Source organism: Primulina tabacum, chromosome 10 (assembly GCF_025594145.1).
Source record: "Primulina tabacum isolate GXHZ01 chromosome 10, ASM2559414v2, whole genome shotgun sequence".
NCBI lineage: Eukaryota > Viridiplantae > Streptophyta > Magnoliopsida > Lamiales > Gesneriaceae > Primulina > Primulina tabacum.
Window position 1 is genome coordinate 3,783,534 of NC_134559.1, and position 12,660 is coordinate 3,796,193.

At 33.7% G+C, this 12,660-nt stretch overlaps 1 protein-coding gene and 1 pseudogene across 4 annotated transcripts; both read right to left on the reverse strand.

The window, feature by feature from the left end:
- Positions 1-1,920: 1,920 nt before the first annotated feature.
- On the reverse strand, positions 1,921-5,297 carry LOC142505529 (putative protein phosphatase 2C 5). 4 transcript variants are annotated; one of them, XM_075618552.1, is made up of 8 exons: positions 5,199-5,297; positions 4,324-4,586; positions 4,055-4,226; positions 3,753-3,970; positions 3,538-3,645; positions 3,334-3,459; positions 3,019-3,248; positions 1,921-2,450 (listed from the first exon to the last, which is right to left on the reverse strand). In XM_075618552.1, the coding sequence occupies exons 2-8, from the start codon at positions 4,537-4,539 to the stop codon at positions 2,240-2,242; spliced, it is 1,281 nt and encodes a 426-aa protein (XP_075474667.1). In that variant the 5' UTR covers positions 4,540-4,586; positions 5,199-5,297; the 3' UTR covers positions 1,921-2,239. The 4 variants fall into 4 exon arrangements, with proteins under 4 accessions (XP_075474667.1, XP_075474666.1, XP_075474668.1 ...); XM_075618551.1 differs by having other exon boundaries at positions 4,324-4,580; positions 5,064-5,285; XM_075618553.1 differs by lacking the exon at positions 5,199-5,297 and adding an exon at positions 4,993-5,111.
- A 1,648-nt stretch (positions 5,298-6,945) lies between these two features.
- Positions 6,946-12,125, reverse strand: LOC142505174 (importin subunit alpha-1-like; annotated as a pseudogene).
- Positions 12,126-12,660: the final 535 nt, after the last annotated feature.

Below are 12,660 nucleotides of genomic sequence, written 5' to 3' on the forward strand. Positions count from 1 at the left end.
ACAATAATTGTTCATATCAGTTAGACCAATCGAAATGTGATGTTTGAGTTGTTATATTGTTTAAAAGATTTGAGTTGCATAATTACCACCAAGTATAATTTTTGATAAAACGATAAATAGTCAATTCTACATTGATGACCCGACAATTGCATGGCATTAAATTTTTCACTGTCGAAAATAATATATCCCTTACGAGTTACGTACAACATATACAAATTAGAAATCAGTGTTATTTTTCTTGTATATATGTCTTAATTTGATTACCCTTTATTTTGTTTCAACTGTAAATTTTTATATTGTGACCACATTCAAAATTCTTAATTCGCTTTGTGGATTGCTTAATGCAATGAGTTATCTACTTATCTTGGCCAACTGAATTCCTAATATATCCACTTTGGAAATATCTGATCCATATATCACCAGTATTATTTACAAACAAGCGCTCTTTAGAAGTTGTGTTATAAAATTTTAAACCCATAAATATATCTTATAACACAAAAACTCTTACGAAGCTGTCTCATGAGTCAATTTTATGAGACGTATCTCTTGCTCGACACAACCTATGAAAAAATATCAGCTTCGGTGGGTTGGCATTTGGCAACAAGTCTAAACTAACGGAAACACTCCATCACTTGATTTATATTAGTGTTATATATATATATATATATATATATATATATATATATATATATATATATACTAGGAATGTACACGTGCGATACACATATGTGACTAATAATGAAAAATATAATAACGAGAATTGGATAATGTTTAAAGTCGTTTGAATAACATCATGTTTACAAGTATTTATCAATCTAAATATATCAAAACACAATACATAAAAATACATCATGACAATAAATCATATATATTTACTTATTTATATGACATTTTTCAATCTGCGACATAATACAGCTCTCTTAAATGATAAATCAGCAAAAATATTTTTCATTCAAATATCATTCAAAACGGAAAAACAATAAAAATAAAATTAACAGAATAGTGAATTTTATCAAAATCAAAACTAAAATTTACTTAAATAGAGTACACATAGACAATGAACAATGAATCACAAAAATTAACTAAGAAATGTAAATAAATAATTTTTTTACATAAATTTTAGAAAATAAAGAAGAATGTGAATTAATGTCCAAATCTATCTAAGATGGACAATGAATCACAAAAAAAACCCTTAAAAAGACATATTAATTTAATTTGTTAACTTAAATGAACAAGGAAATGTAAAAAAATAATTTTTTTGGCATAAAATTTAAAAAATAAAGAGGAATGTGTATTAATGTCCAAATTCATTTAAGGTGGACAATGAATTACAAAAAAAAAAAAAAAAACCCTTAAGATAACCTAATAATTTAATTGGCCAACTTAAATGAACAAGGACATAAGAAAATTCACAATTGAAAGTGGTATATTTATATGTAAGTTAGATATAAACAAACAACCTAAATATATTTCCAACAATGGATAACATAAAAGGTGGTCCTGCATCGCCATTGCTAATCAAGTTCGATTTTTAAAGATAATTTTCTACTTGTATCTGTTCGTAGCAGGGGAGATATTTTTAGGTTGCAATGGACAAGCTTTCTTGTCTATTATTAATGTAAAAATTTTACTTGTTACAATCTTTTTTACTTTATTATACTTTCAGAAAATAATGTAGAGGATGGTAGCTCAAGGGGGTAGTTTGATTCAGGCTAAAACTTGTCCATCGTTCGTATTTTGTCGCTTTCTTCCTACCTAAATAATTTATGCTTCAAACTTTTCGACAGAAGCCCTTGGTATTTTAACGGCGTAACTGTTTTCAAATTCTACGCATATTTACAAGAAAAGGATCGTCAGAGACGCAAGTGAGGCTAGCAGCATACAAGTGTTAAAAGGTTAACATGGGAGTGGCGAAGACGATTCACTAATAGAAATTAACTACAGGAAATTGTAATAAAACTGATGAAACACAATTTGTGAACATCATTTCTTTACTTACAATCTCAAGCTGTTGGCAATCAGAGTTCATATGTATTACTGGCACATCTCTTTCGGGTAAAACATTAGTCACACATACGAACCGCGACAAAATGGACAGACTTTTGAAAATGATATCTACCAAATTACTAAATAATTTCTCACAAACATCTGATTGATCACTGCAGATGGAAAACCAAGAATCAAAAAGCCACAAAAGAATACTGATATCATATATTTACCACATTACCAAATTAGGCGGTCACTGAAGGTGTACTTTTTTTTTCCCTTCCATGGCATCTTTCTTTCTACGACAGCTTGCGCAGAGGAAGGGGCCTTCCCATGGCCTTGATGCAGGTGAGAAAAATGGGCCCGAGTTAACAGATAATCCCTCACCTGGCGGTTGATGCATTTGGCAAATAGCACATCTAAAGAGCCCGGATTTTGAATCGAGAGGAAAATCCATACCCAGTCTGCCACATAATTCAGTTGGTGTTAAAAGGATTGCCAAAGCATTTTAGGTTTTCTTTTTCCTACAATAACTAAGAATGATGAAACAACCCATCAATAGCTCTTATGTATGACAAGAAACTACGAGAGCATTTCAACATTTGTTTGCAGACACCCAATAAGATCGGCATTATGTGAAGTAGAAAGTAACAAAACTAAGATTTTTTTTAGAGAAGAACAAAAAAAAATTTTGATATGCTTCAATTGAGCATAAGCATTTAACCTTTTGGGTATTTTTACCATATCAATGAATTGAAACAACAAAAATGAATATCACATGTCAAACATAAATAATTAAAAACTGAAGGATCCAGCTGTCACTTAAGACCCTCAAATTGTTGTGTGTAAAAGGAAAACATAAAAGGAGCTTTATCAAGGAATAAAATCTTTCAAACCGATTAATATGCAGTTGAAGTTGGAACTGTGAAAAAATATTTGCATGTTAGTCCAGCAGCTTAAAAACCCTAAACTTGTCCAACGCGGCATCCTGACTGAAGGCAGGAGAACTGTCCTAAAAAAAAGTAATGATACCTCTCAGCAAGCATTGCAGAACCCTCCTCAAACAATTGCTCAACCGCTCCAACTGAAGCTAGCTTACTAGTTCCCTTCATGGAACTTTGGGACCGTTTTCTAAAGACAAGCGAGCTTAACAAATTTTGCTTCTTTTTCGGTGTTGGGGGTAAAACAGGTTGATCATAAGGAATAATATCAACAACCAAACAGGTCGTATCGTCCTTCAAACCTCGTGACCTAAGGGCCTCCTGCGATTAAGATTAATACTTCTCAATATAACAGCAAAGAAAACCTAATTGAAGTAATCAGAGTTCTAAGATTTAAAAAAATTACCTTAACAACTAACTTTGCAGCAAGTTCTGCAGGTAAACCTCGGCATGACTGAGCAGCCAAATCCGATGATAATGCATCCCATATCCCATCAGATGCAATTATAAGCCTACCCCCAGCATTTGAAAGCTAAAACTCAAAATATATAAAATAAGAATTTTCATTATTTCAGCACTGTAATTATCTTTTAGGCTAACACATGAATACCTTCACTTGCTTAACATGAGGAACAGGTACAATGAACTCCCCAACGTCTGTATCACCAATTGACCTTGAGAGACATAATCCACCAGGCCAACAACGTAATGGACCAACCTAAACATCCAACCACAAAATATCAGCACAGAATTCAGATATGAATCTCTACATGCTGGCAAAGTGATTTATAAAAGCTTAAAAGAAAAGGATATCAATCAGTATACCTCACTGCCTCCAAACACATTTAGTCTCCCTACTTCACCACCGCTTGCAGTTACGCGTTCCCGTTCTTCAACATTTTCTTCCAAACGATGGTCAACTGTTAGGAGAGAAACAACCCCTCCTTGGGTGTCCAATATGCACCGAGAATCTCCAACAGATGCTACTGTCACAGTCCAGTCATCAATTACAACAAATGTAACGGTTGTCCCAGAAGTCTCTCCTGTCATCATATCAAACAGCCATGATAAAATCAAGTAACCATAAAGCAGGAAAAAATTGCTTAAAACAGAATACTTTCACTTGCCTCTCTGCTGAAATTCTATATCAGTTTTCACAAACCCTGCTACTAATGCCCTGGGAAGGGTTTGGAGCCACTCTTCCCTGCAGAGTTCTTGAGGAATAGCACTCAACACGTTGTTCAGTAAATTTTCTTTGGTAAATATGGCAGCTGATATACCATTATGCCCATCAAAAATCTATGACAATTAACAACCCAAAATAAGCAAACAGTATGAAGAAGACATAATCAATCCAAACAAAATTCAAACAACTTATCAAAAGATCTCTATATACCGCAAAAACTGAGAAAGACGTTGATGGATCACCCGGAACCCTTTCGCAATCTGGCTTGATCAAAAAATAATCCTCTCCTTTCTTGGCCAGGTCAGACTGTCCATACTTCACAGTCGGCTTCTCCACCTTCTCATTTCTCAACTCACGACCAATCAAAGTCCCGAGTGCAATGGGTTGTTGCATCTGCTTCATTTTAGATACCTCTGTCCCGCTCATTCTACAGATTTTTGGTCTTGCATTCCTGAGACATTCATTTCCTATCCCTGATAGCGGGAAAAAAGTGTAAAATATCAATGACCATAAATGCCTTGACGTAACATCTAACTAAAAATTTCGATCGATTGCCCGATAACAGGGGGAGAGGGACTCCATCATTGTAAACTGATTAATCAAAAACCAATTATCTTGACGCTTATTTGACATCTTATGCATTAACAGAAACCATCTCACTGAAAACCATTTCTTGATAGCAAAAAAAAATTAACCCGGCAGTCTTGTAAATGACACGATGCAGAAAGTGATGTATTTTCGATTTTGACCACACTAAAAAGAGACAACACACGGTGCATTAAACTTATTCACTGGAGCTGCATCAACTACTTTTCCTATCTATAAAAAGGCGGTAGCATAAATCAAAATTCTGCAATTACTTCTCATATGCACACCTACATTGATTACTTCAGCAGACAAAGAACGAAAATGAAACCAAAAAGATCCGATAAATCAAATAAGTGGACCACTGCTGCCTCTATTGGTCTCCAAATTGGACATGATTGAACAAATCCATCCCGCACAAAAACAGAAAAATGTGGACAACAGGTTTGCCTAGAAGATAGTAGAAAAAGAAAAAAAACAACAAAAATGCAAATGCTCACATCCAATGCGGTAGATCGAGAGAGCTCAGAATTGGAAACCCTAGACAGAGAAAGAGGTAAGTGTGGAGAGAGAAAGAAAGAAGCTTTGCTTTGCTTTGCTTTGCTTTGCTTTGCTGTAAATAGATTGGCAGACGAGAATCTGAGACACATAAAAGCGCGTTGGGGCCAAATTCGGCTGATTAAGACACCTTAATAATTAATTGTTTTTTAAAATATATATATATATATCTCTATATATATATATATATATATATATATATATTTGGTAAAAGATACCTTTTTGTGTATATAAAATAATTTTTTGAAGCATATTATAGTGTTTTTTTATGAAATGAAAATTCGTAATTGTTATTTTTCGGTGTGTATTGACTATTGAGTAGACCCTTGAATTAACGCAATTATATTTAAGTCAGTTAGGTAAATCACGTTGAACAAGACATGATGATAGACTCGTCCAAAAAATTATTGATAAGATAATTGAACTTATCATTGTTCAAATATTCACTTACATAACCAAATTTGAAGATGGGATATTATAGTTAATTGATAAATTAGATCAACTTCATATAAGGCATGTTATTCTATCTAAAAAGAAATATATTTGTGTCGAATATTTCTTAAATATTATACTAAATAGTTGAGTTCTATACTTTGAGAGTATAATTATATTACTCCGAGCAAACCAAACATGAAAATAATAATAATAACGAGGTTGTAAAATTGTCAAAAAGCGTGTAGATAATAACTATGACGCTCTCTTTTTTAATTTTTATTATTGATATCTCTCTCCAATTGGCTGACAAATCTAGGCATATACTAAGCTTAGGATTTGAAAATAATTTAATCAATAATGACAATGAAGGCGTATGATCTTCATCTTCATTATTATTTATATGACAAAAATGTGTACGGGACGATCTCACGGATCGTATTTTGTGAGACAGATCTCTTATCTGAATCATCCACAAAAAAATATTATGTTTTATACTAAGAGTATTATTTTTTATTGTGAATATTGATAGAATTGACCCGTATGACTATTATTTTAATAATAATTTATTTAGTAAATTTATTGCCAGTTAGCTTTCGCATTGTGGCGTGGACTATGCGAATAATCAAAACGTAAATATACCTTTTTCTTTGAAAAAGAAACCATAAATCATTTTAAAAATACAATGTGACATTGATAAATTAATAAATTGATAGTTCACACTAAAACAATAAATTAATATTTTAAAAAAAGATAAATAAGAAATATTTTCTGTAAAACCTCATGTAAAATTAATGACACTGAAATTATAAAAGAATCTGATATCATATTTCCTTAGATATAAACATAATCTTATTCAGTTTACGTTTTAAGACAATGCTTACATACGAAAATGTTTTTTCTCCTTAAATATGCCAAAGTTAGAAGGAAAAAAAAAATTAGAATCATATTCATAGAAATTAAAAAAAAAAAAAAAACTAAAGATCACAATTTATGACAACGATCTATTAACTTTTTAAGGAAGACAAACACCACTTTATTCAAGTAATTACTTTTTTAAAAAATGAACAAATATGACTTCAGTCCAATGATGCTTTCCAGGTGTAACCAACGTATCAGAAATTAATCTAGGGAAATTTCGGTGGTAGTAGGTGGCTAAAACTGATGATTTTTCTGAAATAGTTTTCCAACAACTACTTTTTCTATATTAATTTAATTCAAGCCTCTTGACCAATGGACATTGCCTGGTGCCAACTGCCAACAAAGAAATGGAAACTAAACAACACAATAAAGCATAATAGTGTATTGTTCTCATGGTAGATCCAATAACATGTACAGAGTTGCATATACATTTTTTTACCCGGTCCTATATGTGGGATCATATAGAAACAGTACATATGTATGTATGCTCACTGGATTTATCAAGGAACCACATAAAATAATTGTAATAATAGTAAAAAGGATTAAACTTTCCTCGTAAGTTGACTTGGAATCGAGCTCAGTAATATCACTATCAAGAGTTAATAGGCTCAAAAAACATCTGAAATCAAAGATTACCACAAACCGAGGCACGGCAAGGAAGAAATTCATACCCATCTCCTCGAATTGAATTGAGACTGGAAGAGTTCCAGTATGTCAATATGAAGACAACCTCCCACAATTTTAACCAACGTTCAGCTGAAATTGAATCCACCAGAGGGTACAGTGATGTTTTCCCCGCCAAATTTGAAATTCTGTTGGGATGCATCTCCTTGTGTTGCAGTTTCGTCGTCTTCTTCCAACCAATACGTCTCCAGAATCTTCACTGCCTTCTCATATATCTCATTGTTGTCGTGGCTCTGTAAATTCTCAATTTTTTCCAGACCTTCAGCATCATCGATCATTTGTGCATAAAGGTTGACCTCTCCGGTATGACCCAGATTCTTCTCAGCTTCCCCTACCTTTAATATGTTTTCGAGCCCTTCTAAGCACACGGTCACGATTCTTGGGTCGGGGCAGACAAGCAGATCGCACAGAGGCCTGATACATTGTTGACTTACTAGGTACCTGCTCATGAGAAATATAAGTCAATGAGGCATAGGCCACAACATAAAATGGAAGGATCGTTAACACGTTTATCACACACTTTATTTGTTCGTGAGTGCCGCCAGATGTTGCATTTGATACAGCCCATGCAGCCTCTTTTTTGACATCAAATTCTGCATTTAGAAGCAATTGCACTAGAGGACCAAATATGTTAGCTTCGATCACAGCCTGCAGATTACAAATGTCACATCCACTATAGATACATGTGAAGAATCCTGGTTGACGTACCTTCCAAATGTTAGTTTAACATTTTAAAACCAAATTATACCTGAATTTGCTCTCTGTTCCCGGCTGTGATGTTTGAAATAGTCCAGCAAGCTTCCTTTTTAATGCTCTTCTTGTGGCTACCAGTCAAGAGGTTCACAAGACAGGGTAGCACATCATAGTTTATCATATGCTGGAAAAATTACCAAACTGCTCAGCCAGGATACTGTCGCAGGTCCCCACAAAAATTGTGCACTACATTTTTACATTTTTAGCAGGATGATATAGAAATCTTCAGTCTTTAACATATCTTAAAAGCGAAAACCACGCTAATTGCAGGTTCAATAATGAATCAAATAATAACATTTGACTACCTATGTACTGCCAATCAGCAGTACAACTTCACAAATTGAATCCTCAAACTGCAAGACGATTTTCAGCTCTTGAATTACATTAGAAAGGGAAGTGGAAAAAATAGCATGAGAGCAAAAATTTCAACTCATCTTCGAGGATGTAATATAAGCAAATTCATCGAGTAAAAAACAATATAAAGTGTATTTGATTAATTTATCTTTATTTTTTAAGACTGAACTCTGAAGGTAGGTGTGTGATAGCCTTACTAGAGTACTGTTTTGCAATATTAAATGAAATTAGAATAATCTCCTTCCCCCACCAAAGAATTAAGAATCAATCCTTCGAACCAAAAGTCATCTGACAACCATTTCACTACATGCCAATTAAGCTTCTCCAACTTTAAACAATGGCTGGAAAGACCAACATTGTTGACCTACTCCGATAAAAAACAGATACTAGAGTTACAGAGACAACTTAGCGCTTTTCATGATTGAATAAGAAACTACAATTAAGGGAGAAGGAAAGGGAAGATCATAAGATCACTACAAGTAATTTCCCTTTTGCTTGATGATTAATGAGTTATACCAGTAGATGAGCCCTAATATAGTTTATTTATATGTATTTTGTAAATTCTTCTATAGATCAGGCCAACTAGTTTTTATTAAAAATCGAAATATAGGTCCTCAAGCAGGAAATAAAAAAAGTGCTAGTCCAAGTGAATTATCATATGCTTACCTGAGTTTGTATATCATCTCCAGTGACAATATTTCCAACTGTTCGAAGGGCAGGGATAAGAACGGAAGGGGACAATTGGCTGTAATATCTGAATATTTCATTCATAAAGCACGTCATAAAGAAGCCAGAACTGTAAGCTTTATATGAAAATAAATAAAAATTAACAATAGCCACTAACAGCAATAACTCGACTAAGCGGGGACACACTCCAGAGTCAATCACAGCTTGAATTTTATCATTTGTTCCATCTGAGAGATATGAGAGTGCCCAACAAGCATCAGTCAAAACTTCTTCATCCATTGAGTGAACAAGCTGCCGAAGAATTGGAAGTGCAGGTCTTGTCTGTATATAAAGCCAATAACATCATGAAACATTCTTCAAATGGTCCGCGATCAAGATTATCTTTATTCATCAAAAAAATTAGAATGTACACAATTAAATGTAAACGGTACACACATAGGTAATAAGCTTGAAAATCACAGGTTATAATAAGAATTTTATAGAAGAAACAATCTGTGCACAACTGCGTTAGTAAGTGAATGGAGTAGAAACTCTGCCAGAAAAACCATTAAAAGAACTGGGTATATTTGGTTTCATATTCCGTACCCGATCTTCCATTCTCGAAAACGAAATCAAACATCACAATCTCGTTGCCATTTTCATTTCACAACACAATGTCACCAATTCTAAGATATCCAAATATAAGCACACTTTTCAGTTTACTTTTCACCACTCCACAAAAATATATTATTACAACCAGTGGTCCTATGCACATTGATTTTGTTTACATTTTGTGGTAATTTATAATTATATTCATTAGAGCCAATTTTTGGTAAGATTCATCATAATTAGTTAGACTAGTTACTCTCAGGAGCGCATGCTATATAATATAGTTACAGATATTATAATTTAACCCACTATACTATTCCTTAAAATTTAAAAATCCTACACTCCATTAAAAGAACATATACTTATAATGTCGTAATACTAACTTAACATAACATCACGGGTAAAAATTTAATCCAGAAAACAAAACTAAACATGCATTAGATTCTCTACCACGTTTTCCCAAAAACAGATTCACAGGACACCAAAACAATACAGAACCAGGCTCTGATTTTTCAACTTTGGAAGGTAGATTGGATAGCTGACGAAGAAATAAAATTGAAGACACATTGAAATCTCTAGGACATAAACAAATTACACTGAATTATAAATTTTATGAAATTCTTCATAAAAACCCAGAAGAAAAAACCTGATCTTGACCTGAATGACAACAAATGCTTCACGCTCATAACATGTAACACCGAACATCTATTTCTCAGAGACAAACCTGTTCAAATGCAGGCTGTGGCTTGCCTCTGCAAAAATTTGATAACGTCCAGGTAGCATTTCTGAGCATAGATAACTTAGCATGTTCATTTAGCTGAGCCAGCAAAGGAGCCAAAGCTCCATGGCCAAGTACAAGATCTCGACAATTTGGTGAATCACCAGCTACATTTCCCAAAGCCCATACAGCCTTAACAATAGAATAGAACACATCTATCAGTACAAGTAAAATTCTCAAACACAAAAAACAACAGTTGAGTTTTTTTATCTTTAAAAGGACTAAATAATTTCTTATCATAAGCTCACACCTGCTCCCGCACTTCATCACTTGGAGAACTAAGAAGTTTCACAAAAACTGGGACAGCTCCATGATCAATTACAACCTTAGTGTGTTCAGAAGTCCCGGAAGCAATGTTCGTCAGTGCCCAAGCTGCCTCAAACTACATTAAGTTTATAATAATTAAAATCAAAATGTATAGAGTGCCTAAAGAGCAATAAAAGACATTAAATACTTTATAAAATATATTTCTAAAGTGTACCTGAAGTTGTGGGAAGTTCTCATTCATCAGAAATTCGACAGAGGCGAGGAACAACTCCAGATTGAATTACCTCCTGAATTGGAGGACTGCGCTCTGGCAAACAATGTCATTGAAAAAGAATTGTTCAGTAACTAGAAACTGGAAAACTAAAATTTTTTAAATAAGTTAATTAAACAAGCATATTCTCACCAATAGAAAGTAATTTGCGGAACTGCGTGGTGGCCTCAAGCTGTCTAATGGCATCATCTGTCCAAACACTAGCAACCATTGACGGTAGATTTTCTAACCCAACCTGCAATTTCAAGTCAATCGATGAGAAAAATGTGAAACAGGTACGTGATGAGCAATATTTTTTATACACTAATTTGAAAAACTATATAATTCCCATGTAGAGAAAAGCCTTTTAACAAGAAATCCAAATTCTCCAACATAAATAGATTCAAACCAAGAAGGAAATAACCGATTAGCTACTATAGGACATGTTATAGTGGACTTGTTTATAAGATAAATAAATGAAATTTCATGAAAAAACACCAATCACTATTATGAAGCCCTAGCAGTTGATGCAATCCTGCAAACTTAACACGCAAAACCATAAAACTAAAACTATTATTCCAATAATTGAACCAGCAGAAAGACTAACTCAGCTATACATTATCAATCGATAGCTAAAGAAACAATCGCGATAAGATCAAGCGACTATAGAAAAAAATTCCAAAGGGGTTCCGCACGTTAAATTTATCATCGAAAACCCTAGTAAACGAAAAAAAACATAAATAACATAAGATAACAGTAAACAGATTTCACTTCTAACCTTAAAACAATAAAAACAAACAAAAAATAACAGATAATTCGAATAGACAGGAGCTTCACAAGTGCAATAATTAATTTTCAACTTTACACCTTTTTCTCGCCGGTGCCGGCTTGCACAGGAACAGGGTACAACTGGTTGCCTTGGGTTCCTTCTCTACGTTTCTTCTGAAGAGACTCTTCCCTGCGGTTCTTGCGAATCTCCACCATGTTGTCCTCTCTCCGCCGGCGTCCCTCCTCCGCGTCCACCGCCACTTTATACCTGTTGCGGCGGATCTCAACCCTGGAATTGGGCCTCAATGACATCGTTTCAGGTATAGCAAAAGTTCACTTCTACAAATTTGGGGATTATGAAATTCAAATGGGGAGCCGAGTGGGTAGGGAGTGCGAGGGGTATTTATATGGAGGTTTCCTGGTGAGATTTTGAATATTGAGGCACGGATCAGCAGATATTTACGGAAATGGGATTTCAAATTTGAATCTGCAGCTGAGGTGGCATTTAACTTTGCCGAAGCCCATTCAGCCAATCATTTCCCAAACATGAATTTTAATACAGTTTTTTTAATTAATATCAATCAAACTTGAGTTTAAATTTAAATAATGTTAAAAAAATTAAAATCAATTACAGTATTGATATAAATAATCATTTATTTATATATACACTATGCATACTATACTATACGTATTTTTGATGTATACCATCTACGTAAACCCGACATATTATATTGATAGAAACACGTATTAATATGTATATTCAATACGTGAGATATTCGTCAAAAATCACTTGGCTTGATATCACAGGCTCTCTTGTTTATGTGAATCCGACAAGAAATTGAGAGAAGTTTTTTCTTGAAAATCAATTGTATTCAACACCATTTACCAATTATTGCATTTGAAAAAATACATGCATCAGATC

What these genes read in the sequence shown, in the direction of transcription:
- LOC142505529 (XM_075618551.1), bottom strand. Translation starts at nt 5,094, where the DNA reads ATGTCCAATTTGGAGACCAATAGAGGCAGCA. An exon ending in GGAGACCAATAGAGGCAGCA is followed by an intron (nt 4,581 to 5,063) that starts GTGGTCCACTTA and finishes TATCAGGGATAG; the next exon opens with GAAATGAATGTCTCAGGAAT. An exon ending in CTCATGTTAAGCAAGTGAAG is followed by an intron (nt 3,460 to 3,537) that starts GTATTCATGTGT and finishes TTTGAGTTTTAG; the next exon opens with CTTTCAAATGCTGGGGGTAG.